Here is a 21,401-nt window from a genome sequence, read left to right as displayed (position 1 = left end):
TACCAGGTATTAGCAAATCATTCTAATATTTAAGAAGCAGTTGAGAAATATAAAGGGATCACACAGCCGGCTGATGTTTTCTAGTGGCCTTAACTAACAATCTGTTCTAATCGAAGAGAGACTTTGTTAAAAGTTTAATTAATTTGATTAATCTCCTATGATCATGTTTACTTTGAGATTTTCAAATTGCAATCATCGACAGCCTGTAGGGCCAATGGACAGCCCCAAATTAAAAAATTCCTACTTGTCAGTTCCTTCCATTATAATTTACAAGAACTTCACAACACAAATATCAAATCTTTCTCATGGCTGGGAGGTTCTGCTTCTTCCTCTCAAGATCATTCACAACACAAAGTTACCATTCGCAGCACACTACCAGCAGCAAAAATCCAGTTCAAAACATTAGAGCAAAATCAAACATGGGAAAAACAAGTTGTTTTAAGAGAACAAATGTGGTTCTCATATTTGTGGTATTTCTTCCTTGTGAAGATATAAAAGTGTGCCAATGCATCTAGTGGCAGCACCAAACTTGTCAATCGAACTGCATATGGTGTTCATCAGAGTCAGGTGTCATTAAGGGAGAAATGATTTCCACAGCAATTGCATTCCTGCAACTCACTGGTCCCTGGAGGGGTGGGTGGGTAGGTTGTGGTGGAGGTGGTGGGGAGAAGGAGCGGGAAGCCTCACACTCTGGCTTTGGTAAAGAAACAAGATATAGGGAATTCCCTGGAGGTACAATGGTTAGGACGCTGTGTTGCCACTGAATGGGGTGTGGGTTCAATCCCTGGTAGGGGAGCTAAGATTCTGCATGCCGTCCGGCGTGCCCAAAAGGAAAGAAAAGAAAAAACATAATTAGTAGCTAATATTCACCAATTCTTGCTATTAGAAGGCTAAAATTGGAAAGATAAGATAAAGTGGTTTTAATCTAAAGTTTGGGGAGAAAAATAAACAGAACATCTGATGGCTAGCGTATATTAATCATTAGTAAAATTTTCAGTCTCTGAAGCAGAGATCATTTCTATCTTGCTAATGGAAACGAGGATTACTAATAAATCAGATATACGAAAAAGTAATCTCATTTTAATTCAAAACAGGATATAGTTTAGTTCTTTCAATCAAACTCATAATTACATAAGTCAGTGACTTTTACTAAACTGTACTTCAACATAAAATACATACTAAAAGAAACACAGCAAGGGGCTTCCCTGGTGGCGCAGTGGTTGAGAGTCCGCCTGCCGATGCAGGGGACACGGGTTCGAGCCCTGGCCTGGGAGGATCCCCCATGCCGCGGAGCAACTAGGCCCGTGAGCCACAACTACTGAGCCTGCGTGTCTGGAGCCTGTGCTCCGCAACAAGAGAGGCCACGATGGTGAGAGGCCCGCGCACCGCGATGAAGAGTGGCCCCCCCGGCTTGCCACAACTAGAGAAAGCCCACAGAAACGAAGACGCAACACAGCAAAAATAAATAAATTAAATAATAAACTCCTACCCCCAACATCTTCTTTTTAAAAAAAAAAGAAACACAGCAATTTAGGGGGAGGGTGATGAAATTCCACAAACACTTACTGCCTACCTACTGTATACCAGGTAATGTAAAGAGGCACGTTTGATAAAAAATGGAGGCTACAAAACTGCTAAGCCTCTGTGTGAGGCTTCCTGATTATGCATTTCAATGTGACTTCCATAAGTTTAAAGGAACCTCATATATAAACTGGAAATAACACATCTTTAAAATACCTATATTCTTGTAAGTTACAGAAAGTACTCAGAATTGTGCTTAGAATACGGTAGGCCCTTAAAATTGGTAGCTATTTAATCATTATTAAATGCATCATGATATTTCACATTTTTATCATAATTATTTTCAGGATTAAAATGGTAACTTATACCTATGGGCCAACACTGAAAGATTTTTTGCATAGTAAGACATAGCATGAAAGAATTGTTGACTAGACAAATACAGTCATTGGTTTTATTTTCATTCAGAGAATGAAAGGGTAGGTATTGATATTTGAGAAATAAGTAAGTACAATTATAAATGCTGCAATTTATGTTTAGTAATGTTAACTAATTTAAAACCAAGAATCAGTATCACAATTCCTGGCTGCTTACCCTTGAATCATTAAGCACATTAAATGTCTTTCTGATAATGTGTGAACCATTTGTCCAAAACGAAAGGTCATTGAGCAGAAGAAATTCACATTCAACAGTACTATAGGACTTTTCCAATATGGGTTGCCAAGTGTTTTTTGGTTGTTGTTGTTTGTTTTTTATACTACTTCTTTTGAAGTCACTTTGATTTAAGGAGGCTCTTCTCTTTAAAGCAAACCAAGCTTGCAGTTTTTGCTATAGTAATAAGTCTCATTACTTATACATATTCATTCATGTGTTTAGGGTTGGTTCAAAAACATTTATGTACAACAGTAGAATAACCAGAACACAAAATAGAGAAAGGACCTTAGAGATCATACCTATCTAGCCAACACACAATTCTCCTTTCTTCTTCTTTTCCTTTTAATAGGGAAGTTAAAGCCAAGGTCCTTTAACGTGTGAAGTAAGACTTATCAAGGTGCTAGCATTGTCAAGCATACCAAAACCAGCCAAAGGCTTTTGTCTCCTTCCACAACATCATTTCCACAAGTCTGCATGCCTATCCATTGTTCAGCTCATTCCCTGAGATGATCTTCAGCACCACTGGCATATGTGCCTTTGTCCTTTAAGGGTGGCTTTGATTTTTTGAAATAGTCCTAAGTCTTTGGTTCAAAATGAGTTAGGTAAACAAGCTGGAAGACACTGACTATAATGGCAGTGATTTGCAACCTTTAATGGCCTAGGAATCACCTACGAAGTTTATTCAAAAGGCAAGTTCCTCAGCCCCATCCCCCAGAGATTCTGATTCAACAGATGTGGAGTAAGGCCCAGGAAACTGCCTTTTTAATAAGCTCCCAACCCCATGCAAGGTGATTCTGATATAAGTGGTTAATGGAACACACTTTGAGAAATACCGCTTTTAGGACGCAGGACTGCTTTCCTTGAAAGGCTTTAAGCTCTCCCTGAAGGTAGCTTTTAAAGAAGTTGTTCCCTAAATGTTTTGGGCAATGGCATATTCACTGGACCAAGTGTCTAGTCTCCTGAGGTGATGACCACATTGAAGATGATAATTCTCACTTGCTTCATTTGTATAGGTGAGCTGCAATTCGATGTGACACAAAATTACAGTCTGTGAGCTCCGGGTGATGGAGGAAAAACAAGGCCGGGTGGGGGGTGGTTTGCAATATTAAATAGAGAAGTCAGGTCTCACTGAGAAGTTGATATTTGATCAAGGATTCAAAAGAGGTGAAGGAGGAAGCGGAACACATGTCTCTAGGAAGAGAATTCCAGGCAGAGAGAACAGCAAAAACAAAGACCTTAAAGTTGGAGAGTATCTAGCATATTTGAAAGGTGACAAGAAGGTTAGTATAGCTGAAGCAGAGTAAAGCATAAAAGACACAATTGATAATTTCGACTATTTTCACACGGTAACAAACACCATAACTCGGCCAAAAGATAAATGATGAACAGGGGAAAAAATTCTGAATTTCGAACTACAGAAAAAGGGCTAATTTCCTTAATATATAAAGAACTCTTAACAAACAATTAGGAAAAGATCCACAAATAATATATAAAGACAGCTTCAAGAAATGGAAACAGTAATGGCTCATGAACATGTGAAAAAATACTCAAAATAGCTCATAATGAGTAAGTCCTAATTAAAGGTACACTAAGAAACCATTTTTCATCTGTCAGATTAGTAAAGACAAAAAAATTTTGGTAACACCTTGCATTGGCAAGGTTACAGGGAAACAGGCACTACTGTACACTGTTAGTAGGAGTGAAATTGGTACCAACTCCTTTGTGGGCAATTTGCCAGTGTCTATTAAAATTAAATATGCACAAACTCTTAATCTAGCACTCCTACAACTGGGAATTTAATCCACAGATGTAGTTTCAGATGGAAACATATGTGCATAGTTATTTACTGTAAGCTTGTAATAGCAGAATATTGGGCATAACCCAAATGTCAACCACTAGGATCTAGTTAAATAAATTATAGTACCTTATAGAATTCAAAGGAATACTATGTAGCCATAAAATAGAAAGGGTTCTTTATGAACTGATATGAACTATCTTTTAAGATATAATGTTAGTGGGAAAAGCAGGGTGTTAAATAGTGCTTACCATTTGTGTAAAACTGGGGAAAAATAATTATATATTTGTTTGCTTACATATAAAATAATCTCTGGATGGACAAATAAGAAACTTAAAACATTACCTCTAGAAAAGGTAACTTAGAAACAAGGATAAGTAGGAGACTTTTCATTACATACCTTTCTACAACTTTTGAGTTTTGATTAAAGTGAATGTATTGCCCAATCAATAAATAATTTGAAAGTAAGATAGTAACTCTCTTATAAAAATAAAGAAAAATTGCATGAAATCCCAAACTTTTAACACAATGTTAATCACATTTGTCTATTTCTTATCAGTCTTTTTGCTCAAATATATCTTTTCCTTTTTGTGGTAATCAGTGTTTAGTTGGATACAGTTTTTTAGTCTTCTATATGATAGTAATGAACCAGCATGTTAAATGGTTGAATAATATTCCATTGTGTAGATGTATAAGCTGTTATATTCATAGCTATTCACCTACAGCTACATTTTTCTTTCTAGTTTTTTTATCATTATAAAAAATACTTACATAAATTCTTAAAGTATTTCCTTAGGGAAAAAAGCCTGTCTGTGAAGTGGAATTATAGGGTAAAAAGGTATAGAATCATTTAATGATTAGTGGTTCATATTGCCAAATTGTTTTCTAAAAGGATAGTATAATGCCTCTCCGCACAAATGCAAATATTGTATCCATGTTAGAGAACACAGCCAAACTAAAGGCAAATTTAAGAAAACACAGGATGACACTTTGGGAAGATTTAATCTGAAAAGCATCTCTCACCTGTCTGTGGTTTAAGACTACCCAGTAACAGTAAACTGCTAAATTGTCTTAATAGACTAGTAGTCAGAGTTAAAAAGAAAACACAAATATCTCCTTGTTGTCATCTATAAATCACTCTAGTGGAAAGGCTTTGAGGCACTGACAGTTTAATGACAGGGCTGTAACTAATCTATAGGGACTGATTTATACTAATTTTTTTGGAGGGACAATAATCATAAATAAATAGATAATTGGCTGCCTTCTCACCAAGAGTAAGAACATAAACATGTAAGTACCCCATTTTATTTTAAGTTGGGAGAGATAACAGAGAACATTGAACCCAATGTCAAATGCAGAAATTCTTTCTCTAGCAATGTAAAGAGAAGATTCATTTTCCACGGGCTATACAAGAGGGCAAATTTATGTTAAATGCCAGATAATATTTCTTCTGTGTTCTGCCTTTTACCAATTGATCGTTATTTATGAGGGCCTATGAAATATACAACAAGGTAAGACATGGTTTGTGTCCTTAAGACACTAAGAATATTTAGGGTTATAGCCTCAAACAGGAAACATAATCTGATATATAACTGGGGGCTAGATTTATTAGTTCAGATTAAGTGCTGGAAAAAATCAGAGAACGGAATGGGAGTTTAGAAATCAGGGAGAACTTTCTGTTCCAAGATAGTGCTCCTGGACTGCTATTAGGAGGATTATCTCTTATTCACCTCTGCATTCCTAGCACCTACTGCCAAACAGTATGTATGTGTTACATGAAAGGGCCAGTTCATGCTTTAGTAACCTTTATCTCCACCATGACAATGTTGACCATACAACCTTCCTTTTCCTCTTCCAACTACTTTGCTGAAATCAGTTTAACTAGGACAGTTAGTTGGTATGAATTATCATGGTCTCCCAGGCCTCTTTCACTATGCTTCTACCTTGATAGGTCACTTGGTCCCATTTCAAAATAGCAGGTATTGTCCACAAGTTCATACTCTAAGCTCCCCTCCTGACTTTTAGCATACTGCAGTTTTTACATAATTTCATCTTGTCACCACCCACTGACTGAAAATGTGACTTAGAAGAGGTGTAAAGTATCCAAATATTAACATATTAGAGAAAGTAGGAATTACTGCAAGCAGCATAATATTGTGGGAAGAACAAAGACTTTGGAGTCAAATAAACCTGATTTTGTCACTTACTAGTTGTTTCTTTTTTTTTTCTTTTTTTTGCGGTACGCGGGCCTCTCACTGTTGTGGCCTCCCCCGTTGCGGAGCACAGGCTCCAGACGCGCAGGCTCAGTGGCCATGGCTCACGGGCCCAGCCGCTCCGTGGCATGTGGGATCTTCCCGGACCGGGGCACAACCCGTGTCCCCTGCATCGGCAGGCGGACTCTCAACCACTGCACCGCCAGGGAAGCCCACTAGTTGTTTCTTTGGATAACTTAATCTTTCTGAGCCTTAGTTTTCTCACATATAAAGTGAAGGTAATGATGCCTACTTTTGGAATTGGTCTGTGGATTAATCAATACCTCTTCTTCCTTCCTTTTATATGCTTCAGAGTCAAAATTGGCTTTTCTTTTATCTCCCCTTCCCCCAAATTATGGATATGGCAAAATGTTTCCTAAAATAAGTTTTAACAGCAAATCTCAGACTCTTATCACTGAACAAATGTATTATATTGCTGTATAACTTCTACAGAATCATCATAAGATTATTCCCTACTCTAAGGTAGAGACTGAAGATATACACATATATTTTCATGCTATGTTCTCTGTTTTCCTCCTGCAAAATTTGGAGACATTGTGATTTTATTATTATATACAAATTGTTCAGCATTATTATACAAAAATTTTTCAGAGTTGGTTGGCTTCTCTTGAAACCCTGACATTTATACACAATTTCCTTATGTATTTGAAAAGAACTATTATTCTAATGGATAAAAGAAATGTGGGAGAGCATTAGTAGAAATCTTATACATAGGAGAAAAGTCTTTAAAACATAAATGACCAACAGCACAGAGTATTAGCACTTCAGTCACTTATCAAAGCTTTCAAGAAAGAATCAATTACAACCCAGCTCTTGACAAAGGCTCATTTGAGACAGCTGATGTCTGACAGAAAGAGCTGAATGAACAAGTTTACTACGTAGGCTTTTTCTCTAAGCTCTATACCTGTTATGAGTTAGATCACGAAAAAAAGGAATATCTAAGGGCCATATCACCTAAAGAGCTACCTTTACTGAAAAATGATTTAACATGGAGCTCTCTGTTTTTACAGGGGAGTGATATAAGAAACATCTATTTAAAGTGATCTATTTTACACAAAACAACAGTAGAAAAATAACTGTTTATTATATTTCCTAATGACTGTCAAATAAAAAATCATGCAATAAAATTCTTCCTTGAATTCAGTGCCAGGAAATTTTGAGATGAACTATTAGGCTTCCTTTTATCAGACAATGAGAATTTTAAATGGTAATCTGCAAACTCTAAGGCATAGTACCTGGTGCATAATAGAAACTCAATAAATATACATTGTATGGATAGATGAATGAATGAGGATATGCCTATCACATTTCCTTTTTCTCCTTTAGCTGCCAGAATTAGAGTTGAATTCAGTGTTTATATATAAAACTTAGCTTGTGTTTATTTTTTTAAAAAATCAGGTGGAGTGATCATCTCCAGCAATGTTCAACTGCCAGGCACAGGCAAAAGGAAGGTGAATAGTTGGGTTTAACAAATTGAATGCAATGGAGGAAGACAGAGATGAGGGAGTTTAAAGTATTACAAGGAAGTGATCATGATGGACCTTAAAATTTAATTAGGACAAGGAAGGAAATGAAGGTTGGACACAGGAAAGGGTGGATGGAGTGAAGTGGTATGGGTCAATAGGTTGAAGGGCATGATAAGACAAAAAAAATTTTAGCACTGGTGACACTGAGCAAGTAAGTAGAAAAGGAAGTGCTGGTCAGAGCCAGATGTTTGAAATCCAAATATATAAGGTGATACAGTTTCTATTTATGACCACATCTAAGTGTGGTGAATAAAGAGAAGAAAAAAGTTTCTCTGTAGTTGGACAGGTCTGGGAACTGAGAGAAGTATCAAGAATGATAACAGGAGTAGAGATGATAAGAAGTTCAGTTATTGTTTATGAGTGATAAAATTTGGGAGAGTTAATAGAATCCAAACTTCAAAAAATCTTGTCAATGGCAGAGATCTGGTTTAATAACAACTCAGACCCAGCCCATTCTGGACCATCCCATACCTGAAATACTGCTAGGGAATTTTAGTTGACTCCTTCAGTTCAATAGGAGCCAATAATAAAATTACAGACTAGAATTGAGCATAGCATCAGACAAATTTCCTCTGAAGCATTATGCTCGATTCTGGGCCCCTTTAGAATGGACTAGGTCTAGACACCCTACCATACGAGGAACAATGGAAGAAATAAATATATCTTGGTTGGAAAGGTAAGAAAATTAAGACAGACAAGATAGCTGTGGTTAAACTGATAAAAGACTATAATGAAGAAGAGAAGTTAGGCTTATTCCAGGTAATTCCAAGGCCAAAACTAGAACCAAAAGGGAGAAAGTTGCAGAAACTCTCTATGGGAAGAAGCACTATAGCAAAAACCTTTCCCGGCTTTTAGAGCAGCTCAAAAATACACTATCTTTTGAAGCTTTCATTTCTCTGTCCCTAGCAGTATTCAGGTAGAGACTGTAGTAATATCAGTTAGACATAATATAGGGAAAAATGCCTGCACAGTTGCAAATTGGATGTTAACTAAGAATGCTTCTAGCCCACAACTCTAAGATTTGGTGAATTCCATGTTTATTTGTTACCTGAGCAAAAGATCCATGTCTTATACTTCTCTTATATCTCCCACAGGGCTATGCACAGTTATTTAGTACAACTTTGCTGGTAATAATCCAGCTTGACAAGGTCATGGGACAAGAAGCATTATGTAGCAGAAAAGCACAGGTAGATCTGGGATTTATATCTGGTACAATCACTTGCATGACCTTGGGTAAGTTACAGAATTTCTCTGAGCCAAAAATAGTTTCCTCACATGTGAAATTGGACTTTGCCATTTACCTTGCAGAATTGTGGTTAAATGGGGTAATGTATATAGCGTGAGGATTAAATGAGCTCATATATATATAGTGTCTGACACATAGCTGGGGCTTAATGATTGCAGTTATGTGTGTGTTTTTTTAAAGCAGTGGTGTTAATCTTGATCTTAGCTATTGACACTCTAGAAGCTCCCATCACAAATAGCAAGAGCTTGAAGGACAATTCTAAGGGTAAGGAAGATGCCTTTATTGGTGTAAGAGGTGGAAAATGACTGTGGCTTCCTTAGCTATAGCCCACTAAGGTCACTCTGACTAGATCACAAGCTGGTAAGGGCAGTATGCTACAATCTACTTACAAACTTTACTAACATTCATTTTTAATCTTGCTTATATTGAAAACTATGTGTTCAAGTCATCAGAAAGTCACAGAATTTTAGAGATAAAAAGTTCAAATAGGGTCACCCCTCCCCCATTTTCACAGAAGAAAAAAAATCTAGATATGTTATACCACTTGCCTAATAACCCCTTGTTTTTCATAATCCTAGACTGACTCTTACCTCTTAACTGCCCTACATTTTATGACTGACATATGACTGTCCACATGTAAACAGTGAAGAAACAGTTGTATTGAAAATCAGTCTTTTAAGAATAGCAACTGACATGTTTAAATGTGAATAGGTTTTGCTTTAGGAACTAATAAATAATACTTACATAGCTTTTGTAATGTCCAAATAATAAATTTTTGTTGCTGTGGCTGTTAATTAAGTAACTTATTTGGGAGCAGCTCAGAACCTCCAATACCTTATTTGAAAGTGGGACTGGGAAATATAATTTCTCATATTGAGATATAATAGTCATAGCATCTTTATTGTTCATATAAACTTGCCTCATCCCTTCCTTAGTTGAGATCTGTAGAGAAGTATGTTAAAGAGGACTTTCTTGGTGCTGATCACATATTGAGGAAAGGAAAGATACGCAGAAGACAACAATTTAGGAGGATTTAAAAAATTGTTGCTGTGGCTACAGACTGAGTCAGCCAACAGCAGATAAATTAATGGATGGCTGTTTAAAAATCCCTACAGTTAACTCTTTATTTGTAAATAATATAAAACTGTCACTTTATTACTAGAATGCAATCAAATACAAAGATACAAACATATGCTGAAGGAAAGGATACCAAACCTATTCCCTAACAAATTACCCAAACATGTAAGAAATAGGATTTCACCTCACTCTCCAATTCCAGACTAACAGTTATTTCCCCTTTCAATTTTTGGTGGTATATTTGGCAGATTTGATCATTAAGATTATTGGGCACTAAAACCTTTTTGCGCATCTATGTAGACTGACAGGCAAATACTGGAAAAATGTCAGAGGAACCAGTTTCCATAGGTGGTTTTACATGACTGAACTAACATGTTTCTTTTACAGCTTTCTCACTGTTTTACTACCAGTATTTATGAAAGAGAGAAATGTGCTACCAATTTAAATGGCATAGGTGACATGATGAGTAAAAATTCTTCAGAAACAATCATGAATATAAAAATTATCAACATTGACAAAGCAATTAAGAAAACAAATCTCTTTAGATCTTATCAATTTCAGATAAGAAGAAAAGCAAAAGACATGATGGGGTATATTACTTTAAAAAATATTTTATTTTGGAAATGTCTTATTTTTAGAATTTATTTCATTAGATAACTCATGTTTTGTAATCTATATATATAAACTGGATCGAGTACCTCTGGCAGTCATATTCATTTGAATCTGTATACCCTAAAATACGAGAATAACTAGCTACTGGAAGTGAATATTTGCACATAACTATACATGAGTACACTTCAGGGAGTCACAGAACAGGTAAGGGTTTGGCAACACAGCACAAAGGGGAGAAGTCTTGGTGTGAAGCTCAAACTTTATATATCTTGAAAAGGCAACGATTCTTTCAATTCTATCACTCTCAAAATCAAGATCCCTAGAATACTCAAAGCACAGAGTGTTTAGGAGAAAGACCAAGAAGAACGCCAAGAGAGTAACAAGAAAAGTCTAGTGCATGAGGAAAATTGGATTTGATAAAAACTTAAATGTTCTTTTGGACTATCTTGTCAACAGTATCACCTTGTATTGTTCTTTCCTAACAACAGTTTTCATGTAGACTGTGAAAACAGACAACTCTATCTGAGTTAAATATATATTTCCCGAATAGCATTAATTCGATTAATGTCAAGGAAATAAATTTTTTTTACACAAATGCTTGATTCAGATACAATGCATGCACCACCAGGCAGTTATGATTATAGTATTAGGTAATAGTGTGGGAAGTATCCAAATCAGAGTTTAAAAAGCTTGTAAACTGGTAATTTAAAGTTATCTCAAAGAACACTTTTAAAAGGATAATTGTCTATTTTAAAAAGAGTAAAGAATATATTATAAACAGTTTAGCCATCATCTATATACAGACTGGCTTCTTCTCAATTGTAAGAGGCCATCACCTTTTATCCTTTCCCTCTTTTCCTTCCTTTCAGTACTATTAGGAAACTATTCACAAGTGCACCCTTGGACAATGCTGAGCAGTAATTATGACTTGCTGACAAAGAGATATGAACAATTACCGAGCCCATTTTGAAACCCTACACTAATAAAGTCATTAGATGCTGCCCTTGCCATGATCCTTCTAAAAGCTTCTGAAGTTACAAGAACACACGGCATTGTTTGCAGGGACAATTGCTGCTGGCAGAACGCAAACCTTGAGTTAAACCATGCTGCAAATTGATCTTGACATTCTGTTAAGACCGCCACTAAAAATCAAAAGCAGAGGAGAAAAGGAGAAAATGAGTGGGTAGGATGTAATCATGGAACAGGAGGGGTTCCTCCTCACCTTCTCTCCTCCCTCTTCACAAAACAAACCAGGGAGAAAATGACAAACTCTCCTAGTGTTTTAGAACCTTTATTTTAAAGCATTAATTAAGCCTTGACCTGGGATGTTTAGGATGGCAATACATTTCCTTTACAAGTATGGGAAGGAAAACGTGTCACAAAGGAAATAAAGAAGTTTGGGCAAAATTATATGGAAACCTGGCATGAAGGCTCTCTGGAAGTCTTAGTACTCTGACCACAACATGTCCATCTGTTTTATCTTTTATTACTTTTGCAGAATCCATATCTCTCCTAGGGTAGCAGCTGGATATTAACACTCCTTGTGTCTCCCATGCAGACCCCACACCTGGGCTATATTTGCTGGATCAAATGGAAGTGTAGGGCTAGAGTAACATGGTCAGCTAGCTTCAGCCAGGCATGAACCAGTGAGTAGTTTGGAATTAAGGGTAAGCCACTGTGATGGCTAGTGCAGGCAAAGACAACCTACTGATAAGAGATTTAAGCCAATTAACTCTTGCCAAAGATTAAGTAATGTGGAAAACTATCACTTGAATATTAAGGCTAACAAGTACCTGTCAGCATAGCAGCAGAAGTCTACAGTGACCTGATATACTGCACCCAAGTGCATTAAATTCAAAAGCTAATATTGATAGGCAATAGAATTCTGTCTTTGAACATTGGTACTGTGTATGCAAAACTTAATACAAAGCTATGTATGTTACATGCAACCTGTGTAACTCAGGCACTGTCAGCAATTCCTAGGGAACACTGCTTAGAAATAGTGTGCAATGCCTGATTTAACACTGTGTAGCATGTACACTGATGTGCCACACACTTTCAACTCAGGAACTTACATATAAGCAACTTATTTTTCAGCACTCATAGCCAGCTAATTACCCAGTTGGCACTATCCTAGTCAAATTCAATGTTTAAATTTTCTAGAATTAGATAATCTAAAACAATGCCTATATTGGATGTACTAAGTAAGACATTTGCCATGTGGGCCTGTTCAGAACAAGTGATACCCATTAACCCACTTATTACTGGTTAATATTGGTGGTTTATTGTGCCACATATGTTATATGGCTTTCCTTCATGAAGCAGCTTCAGTCAAGAACCTGCAGTTCAGCACCAAGGGCACTCATGTGCCAATGTTCTCATTACCCAGTCCCAAACAGCTCTAATAGAGGTAAGCAAATCAATACTTATTGTGCTAGTTCTCTCTATATGTAATTCTGAAGGTGCCCAAATGGACCTTTGCCTACCTTCTTGGCACAGCTCATCATGAAGCCAGTCCAGTATTCCTATATATCCTACGGGCATATTTACTTTAATCAATGTCACCACCAGTGCAGAAGGCTCAGAGTACCATCTCAAATGGCCCCATTTGAGAGGCCAATTACTTTAGAGATATCATAGAGACTTGGTGAGTCTGGGGAAGAAACTTTGGAACCAATGGATAAACTTGTCTTGGTTGGAATTCAATCCTCTTTCCAGATGGTGGGTGCCTGGGGCACATGAGCATAGGCCACGATAGGCTGGGATGCTATAGTGCCAGCAGAAGACGAGGTACCCAGTCTGGACATTTTTAGTTCTGCAAGGAGAAGGCTTTTGAAGGCTTTGCTTTATTATTCCTGTTAATGGCTGTGGGGGGAAAATTGCACAATTAGAGGGATATGGTAGCATTTCCAATGCTCTTTCTACTACCCCAACTGGTCTCTCTTATCCATTATGTTTCAATAAGCCTATGAGAGATTATTGGTTTATTTACCAATATAACACTTATTTTTTAAAAGGCACTTTAATGCATTGAGATTATAGACATAGCTCCCTTGGGGAGCTGACAACCTAGCAGGGAGATAGACAATAAACATTCAGTATAATGAGTGCCATCAATACAAGTTAGTACAGTGATATCATGGGAGCATATAGAATGTGCATTTTTACCCAGACTGAGGCAAGGGAAGAATGGGAAGATGCAAGGCTTCCTAGAAGTGATATGTGTTCTGAATTTTAAGAAATTATTCTTTCATAGACCAAGCATTCATTCACTACATTGTGCTAAAAATACTTTTCTGCTCCACTGTCCGCCTATAAGCATATGCCAGTACCAGGATGAATCATTAACAAAACAACTTTTTGGAATCTGTCCATCCCGGTTGGTTGGCCTTAATCCTCAGTTTGGTTCAGACCACACAGGATTACATTTTTTCTCTATTTTTTTCTCTCTTCCACAATTCAGATAGCTAATTATGAGGTTTAAAATACCAATATCCTTTTATAAGAATAGCAAATACCTGCAACCCAACAAACAAGGAATGCTGCTAATATTAAAAATCTCTGAACAGAAAGAGTGAAATTCTATTATCACCTTCTTGTGTCATCTCTTTCAAGTCCTTCCCTGGCTCACTCAGGTAGAGTCACTCAGTATGAAGTTCACCTATACTCCCAAAGCACCTTGTACATATTTCATGTTACATATTAGCTCTTATGTCTGTCTTACTTACTAGACCATGAGTGTTTTAAGCATTAGCACTGTGTCTTTTTCAACTTTTCATCCTCAGTGCATAGCACCAATCCTGGTTCATATTAAACATTCAGTAAATGTTTATTCAATGAATAAACATGGAGGAATATATACCTTTCTTAAGATATTTTAGCCACTTCCAGAAGTGATATGCAAGATCTCTTTGTTTACCATTATCTATCTGTTTTTAGCTTTTTCTTTACCGGCATATCCTACTGTTTCTATCAGGATTGTTGTTCAACTGGATATTTGGGAAATTATACCCTCTAGCACCTCTCAAGACTAACAAGGGCTTTCTGCCTACTGCTTTAAGAAAGAACGGCTCTGAAATGCAACTACACATGGCAGCCAGTAAGACTATAGAGAGTTTTCCAAGAAAGACATCTTATTTAGATATACAATACTGAAATTATAAGCAACATTCTTAAGTGGAATTAGAAGAATACATTCATTTGCCAAATTTTTATTGTTTCTTTCTCCCAGAATTTTGTAAAGTTCCTTGTTTAATGAGACAAATAAAATAAGTCCTTCCAGAAGATCACAATTTAGTGAGGGAGAAAACAGGCAAGTAATCACTACTGCTAAAGTCTGATGTCTCAGTTCACATTTGGAATGTTCCAAGATCAATCTAGAAGTTATTCTAATCCATTATACAGATATAGGTTGGTTAACTTAAGTATTCAACTTAGAAAGTTACTAGAATCATTTTGAAAGTGGGAAATCCAAATCATCAACACTACAGGGGTGTATACTAGTGACATTCTATAGTTCTTTTTTATTCTACTTTGTTAGCGAAATCAGGTATTCTGGTTTGTTAGCAAAATCAGGAAATTTGACTTATAACAGCAATTTACATTCATATTCTGGTAACTTTACCAAAGCATTCACTTAGTTCAATATCCTTCACTTGTCTTCTAGAAACAGGAGAGATTCACAGTAAATTATGGAGGACTAATGTTTCTGGAGGCTTAATCCAAGTATTTCTTAAGCAAAAATAAATTTGCTTGGCAAGTCCCTTCCTGTCTTGGGCATCAATGTCTCCAGCTATCATACCAGAGGACAGTCTCAGAAAACCACTAAGGAAGCATCCAGGCTAAATAGCTTATAGGCTTAGGACTCTTGAAACTTATATGATTAGCCTGAACTAGGATAACTAGATATGGGACCAGACAAGAAATACACCAGGAATTTATTTCTAAACTTTAACATTTGTCATAAAGAAATCACAGTTGAAAGGAAACCCACAGCAACTATCTTATTTGTGATGTCTAGACATCTCTTCTGTATTTCCACATATTAATTTGTCCCATTTTAACTACCTGGTAATAGCAAATGATGGCACAAAAACTTTTGTTATATAGACCACTGACCAATAAACAGTACAGCAGACTTCTATTGAATTGAGAGGGAAAGTTTTAGGTTTTGTTACTGTTAATCGCATCAAATGGATGATGCAATCAATTTTCATGACAAACACTTTTGAATAAGTGTGATAAAGATCCAAGAAACATCACAGAGATGGAAACTCAAATAATTGTATTTAGATTAATCTATGGTAGATGGTAAGAAAATTGTGGCTAAAGCTAAACTCTTTTTGGGGGGCAAGAAATCAGCCTAACTTATAATTTTGTATATCAAAAGGTAATTGACTTTTACTCTCTCTTAGGAATATGTCATTCCAGTGAATTTTCATCTTGTGTTTGCAAAATGTGAATTTTACCATAGGCCTTAACTGTAATAATGAGGAGGTGTACATGAACAGTAGCTACATAATTTTACTTATTACTTTATAGAGAGAAATGTAATACCTTAACTTTAAATATCAATAGTTTTTAATTTCTAATATGAATAGAACTTGACTTTGAATAAGGACGTCAAGTATCTTAAATCCCAGAAATTATGTTCTCTTTCTCCCCACTGCCCTGTTTCTTGTTGCTATGTTTATTAAATTCCTAGATGTTTCTATTTAGTTTTTAATATCTTTTTGTTTTCATAACAGTAACCTAATAATGGGATGCCACATTTTAAAAAATGTAGATTGAAATATCCTATCATACTTCACAGTTGGTTTTGCAATTCACTGGGAAATAGCTCTAAAGCCTTAAACAAGGCCTTTATTTTGTGTTTTAAAAAAGTGTCATAAGGAGTTAATAGGACACAGCTGTACTGGTTCTTTCTAATAAGCAGCTTCTGTCGCTTTGGTCACCACAGGTGTCTCTGTAACCTGCAAACTCTTATTACTAGTGTATCAAAGTTGTGCTACTTAACAGACTTCTTTAGTAAAACATAACAAAGCAATTACATGGCTGTTGATTGCCAGTCAAAAAAAAAACCCTCAAACACTACTTTTCAAAAGAAACTACACTGCAATTTTTTGTCATTGTAAAATAAAAGGAACTAAGGAATTAAATGGAGGATAGAACAAAATAACAGCAGGTAGCCCGCTGAACTTAGCCACTACAGATGGTTTAGAAATAGTGTTTCCTTCTCCATCAAGTTGTGGATAAAAGGAAAGGAGGAGATTCCTTACTGCCAGTGAATGGCAAAAGATTTAGCCAAGTCTCCAGTCTATGTATTTTGCCTCATGAAAGCCCTTCGATGCTGCATTTTTATCTGTTTTTGGCACTGCTTTTCATCACCTTTAACTGAGTGTGAATAATAACCTGATTTAATTTAAACAAATACAGGTGCTAAAGGTTCTTTATTTATGTATAACAGGGAACATTTCCAAGGCAGAACGAAGTCATCCTATGAAATTTCCTAACCATTTACTTAAAGAAATGAAGTATTAGATGAAGAAATTGCTTCAACATTCTTTTGCTTCACATTTAAGAGAAGAATCATCTTTCTTTTCAGATTCAGATTACATAAAACAAAGTCTGAATGATGAGCAAAAATTCAGTGAGCCATAAAATAATAAAAAGACAAACCAGATGATTTCTAATTGTTCTACAGTCATTTAAATTAGGTAACTACAATAGGATTGCCTTGAAATGAATGAATTTAATCTCCCTGTTCATAAACCAGCAGTCTGTGATGATGATTGTGTTAACACACCCAAAGTAGCATCACAGGATGTTACGGCCACATGTGTAATTAAACACGATGAAATGTATTTCAGATGGCAAACTCAAATAGGTAAAATATGAATAATTATTCATCACTTACAGATATTATGATTAACAAACTAAGTAAATTTATCCTGACAGCTAGGAAGGGGATTTTTTTTTGTTTTTCCCATTGAGAATATGGATGTAATGCTGGCTGTGTGCAAAAGAATGTGTGCAATAAAGCGATTACATCAATTAGCATATGCTAGAGTTAAGCTATTACCAACTCCAATGGACTGGTCCAGAATGTCCTGCCTTCATCACTGGAATTATTAAAAACTAAACTTACTAGTAGGATTATATATTAGATTTTCCTTGTCTTTTCTGAATATTATTAGAAACAGATTTTAATATTCAACAACATATTAGAACATAAGAACATACAGTACATAGGAAGGTACTATATTATTATTATTGCAAAAAGACAAGAACAATGTATTTTGGCTTTTGGTTTTCAGGTTATTCTTGAATTTAAGAAATCTTTTATTAGTTAAGGTATTTTTTCACAATTGAAAATAACTGCATGTTAACTACAACAAATAGCTTTTATCTAATTAAATGTAATAATAGAAAATTTAATGCTGAGGATGAAAATGTTTATGATGATAAGAAACCAAATACAATGATGACTTTTAACAATAAAAAAGCCCAACTTATAACTTGTGAACAACAGTGTTACCTTGCTCTGTTGGCGTCCTTTGTCAGGTCCCAAGCCCAGGTTATAAAATTTTGACTCAGATAAGAGACGATAGATTCAGCACAAAGCATTTGTGAGCAGAACACGTTGGTTAATACACTTTCATCGTGGTGGAGGTAGACAGCAAGAAGCTTTCTCTGAAAAGAGGGGAAAAGACTGATGAATTAAAATATGCACTAATTAAGATTTCTTGAATTCTGGAAAGGCACAGTCAGTCAATATAAACAACAGTAAAAATTAAATGCTATTCCCTAAAAGAGTAACTGACACCTGGACATCTACTAATGTGAATACATTTTGTTTCCTTACACTCTAAAAAGGCTAGGATGATTGTATTGTTTTACAGACTGCTGTCGCAGATTCCTGTTAACATGTGCAAGCCTATCTCAAGTACAAATTGCAACAGAATGGCATTTTCTTTAAATAAAATGGAATTACCATTCTTTGTATTTAACACATACTTTATATGTAAAGAGAAAATTAATTCTGAACTATGCAACTATACAGAGAAAAAAATACTGATGAAGATTGGATGCCAAAATCTCTTACATATTTTTTTATTTTAATCTGAGCACTAAATAGTCTCTTCTACTTGAAAGAAAAAGGTCTGAAATAAACTTGTTTTAGTTCCACAGGTAATTTCAAAGCCCTTAATGTGTTCCCATGTCAAAGTCCTTACTTAAGAGCATGTGACATCTAATTGCCGTTTGAAAGGATGATAGAAAAATGTTCACTCCACATGAATTCTTTCTAGTTTATATTTCAGAAGATGTCCAGTGAAGTTTTTCATATGGAAAATTATTCTTTCCCTTTTGCCTGATAAAACTTGCTTTCAAGAAATGACATCTGCTCTCTTAAAAGTATCCTCTGTAATAGTTGGATAATCAATAAAATAACTGAAACTAAAAACTGAAATTGAGCAACATAATTTGCAAATGTCAGCTTTAACCACAACAATGATGATTAAAGAACCTAAATTGTCCTTAACTTTTTGGTGCTACCTTGGAGAAGAGCTGAGTTAAAGAACAGTCAGTTACCAGGACATGGAAAGATAAAATTTTATGGTTAAGGACAATATACACATTTAATCTGTGAAATTCTGGTGAAGGAAAATTTCAAGGAAGCTGTAAGAATGTGATGATGAAGAAATTTGCTGTGTGGGATTCTAAACAAAAGAAGGACATTTACAGAAAAAGGGCTCATGTAGATGAAAGTCTGATGCTTGGAATTATCCTGATAAATAATCCAAATAATAATCCTAATAATCCTCATAATAATAATATTTTCTTCAAAGAGAAATTTTGCACTAGATGAGGGTAGCCAGAGGTACTTTAATCCCCAGAATAAACCTGTAAAATAGTATTCTTAACTTCATTAGCCTATGTGGAAATTGAGCTTTAGAAACCTGATTTACCCTAATTCTAAAGCTAGTAAGTAAGTGGTACATCTGGGATTGGAACCCAGACTGACTGACTCCAAGTCTAGTGTTCTTTATTTGGATACTGAAGCAGGGAACCTAACTGCACTATAGTCAAGACTTGGAGAGCTTGTAGAATATTAAGGCACCAGATGCTCATATATATCAGTGCTTCTGGGGCCTCAGAGACAGCATGTAATGGGAATAAGGACAAAATGCTTCCATGTGTCCATTCATTCATTCATTCATTCAAGAAGTATTGGTTAAAATATTCCTCATGTCAGGCCCAGCAGGAAGCAGTGGTGATTAAATGCTGAACAAGAAAGATTTAGGGTTTTTTCATCTATGTTGATATATGCAGATACCAGTAGCTGGTATCTAGGAAGTTTGTAATCAGATACATTGTTGGAGAGATACTTATCTAGAAAATTCCTACTCATCCATTAAGGCTCAAAGCAAATGCCTCTGGGAAGCCTTCCCTGATTCCTTCAGGCAGCATTAAGAGCTTCCATTTCTGGGCCTCTATCTCTTCTATTTTAGTATTCCAATTGTTTACCAGTTTCCCCTCTAGACAAAGTTTCTCAAGGGTGAGGACCCGGTCTCTTTCTTTCAGTCTTCTTTGTATCCCTAAGTTAGCACAGGACTCAGCATGTTTGAGGAAAGAAACATGAATGCTGATATCAACCATAGCCCTCTGGCAAAAAAGACACCAAATGGTAGCTGCAATGCCAAATCACTCTTAGTAAACAAATCTAGAAATCTGCTGCTTTAGGGAAAGGAACATGAACCTGGCAGCACTAACAAATTCAGAGCTCCTCTTCTTAGAAGCTCTCTGGCCCAACAGACAGGGGGATGTCAACCTCTAATTCTGCTTGATCGTATCTCAGCAACTACCTTTAATGAGACACTGGGAACAAGAGAGCTGTCCACTTTTGAATCAGCATATTTCTAACCAAACAATAGCAATGGCTAAATCTTTAAAATGCCTATTTCTCTCAAGAACACTGCAATGGAATATTTAGACTTTGGGAAAGAGATTAGCGATTTACATTGCTATCTTACTGATTTAATTTAAATGCTCTTCCAAACCAAACACACATGTGCTGAAGAGGCTACTAGGAAACCCAACATGGAGAGTTCCCTATACGTGCAGCTGACAGTGTTGACTGAAACTAAACTTGGAAATCCAGGGCACTAATGCACAATATCAAGCAATAAAACAGCATCTCTTTGGCAATATTTAATTTAAAAAAGAAGAAAGAGGTGGGCGAAGATCAGGCACTGTTTTGGAGGATCAACCATTCTGCATTTCAAAGCATTGGTCCCTGCAATATCCAGGTTACTGTGCTAGAATCTCGACTATTATATCGCAGTTGTGAGAGGGAGGGCAAAGATGTGTTTACTCAGTGATTAGGCCCTTAGAATAAGCCTCTAGCTCCTAGAGAGACAGCTCACCACTTATTCATTTGGGCCAATTCACAAAGCCTAGGAAGATTAAACATCCATGCTGAGAAGACAAGCGAATGCAGACGGTGAAAAAGAAATAAAAATTCTTTAAAAACTCTGAGATGACTTCATTATTTTTCCACAAGGAAACTTTAGGAAAGTGTTTAGTTAGAGAAAAACCCACATTGACCTCTCTCTAAACCCTTAATCTTTCCTTTGTGGTGGCATTGCTTTGTGGTAAGCGACTGGCTCGCCTCACCCCTCTTTTCACTAGAAGCTGAG

At 36.1% G+C, this 21,401-nt stretch overlaps 1 protein-coding gene across 1 annotated transcript in view; it reads right to left on the bottom strand.

Moving 5' to 3' along the window:
* FAF1 (Fas associated factor 1) overlaps window positions 1-21,401 on the bottom strand; it is a 484,966-nt gene that overhangs the window by 93,523 nt on the left and 370,042 nt on the right. Inside the window, exon 13 of the mRNA XM_082669609.1 lies at window positions 18,239-18,393. Within this exon, the coding sequence (XP_082525735.1) occupies window positions 18,239-18,393 (155 nt within the window). The remainder of the gene's footprint in view (window positions 1-18,238; window positions 18,394-21,401) is intronic.

Source organism: Grampus griseus (genome assembly GCF_964374135.1).
Source record: "Grampus griseus genome assembly, chromosome: 1".
NCBI lineage: Eukaryota > Metazoa > Chordata > Mammalia > Artiodactyla > Delphinidae > Grampus > Grampus griseus.
Note: the sequence above shows the minus strand (reverse complement) of the source record. Positions and strands in the feature narration are given on the sequence as shown.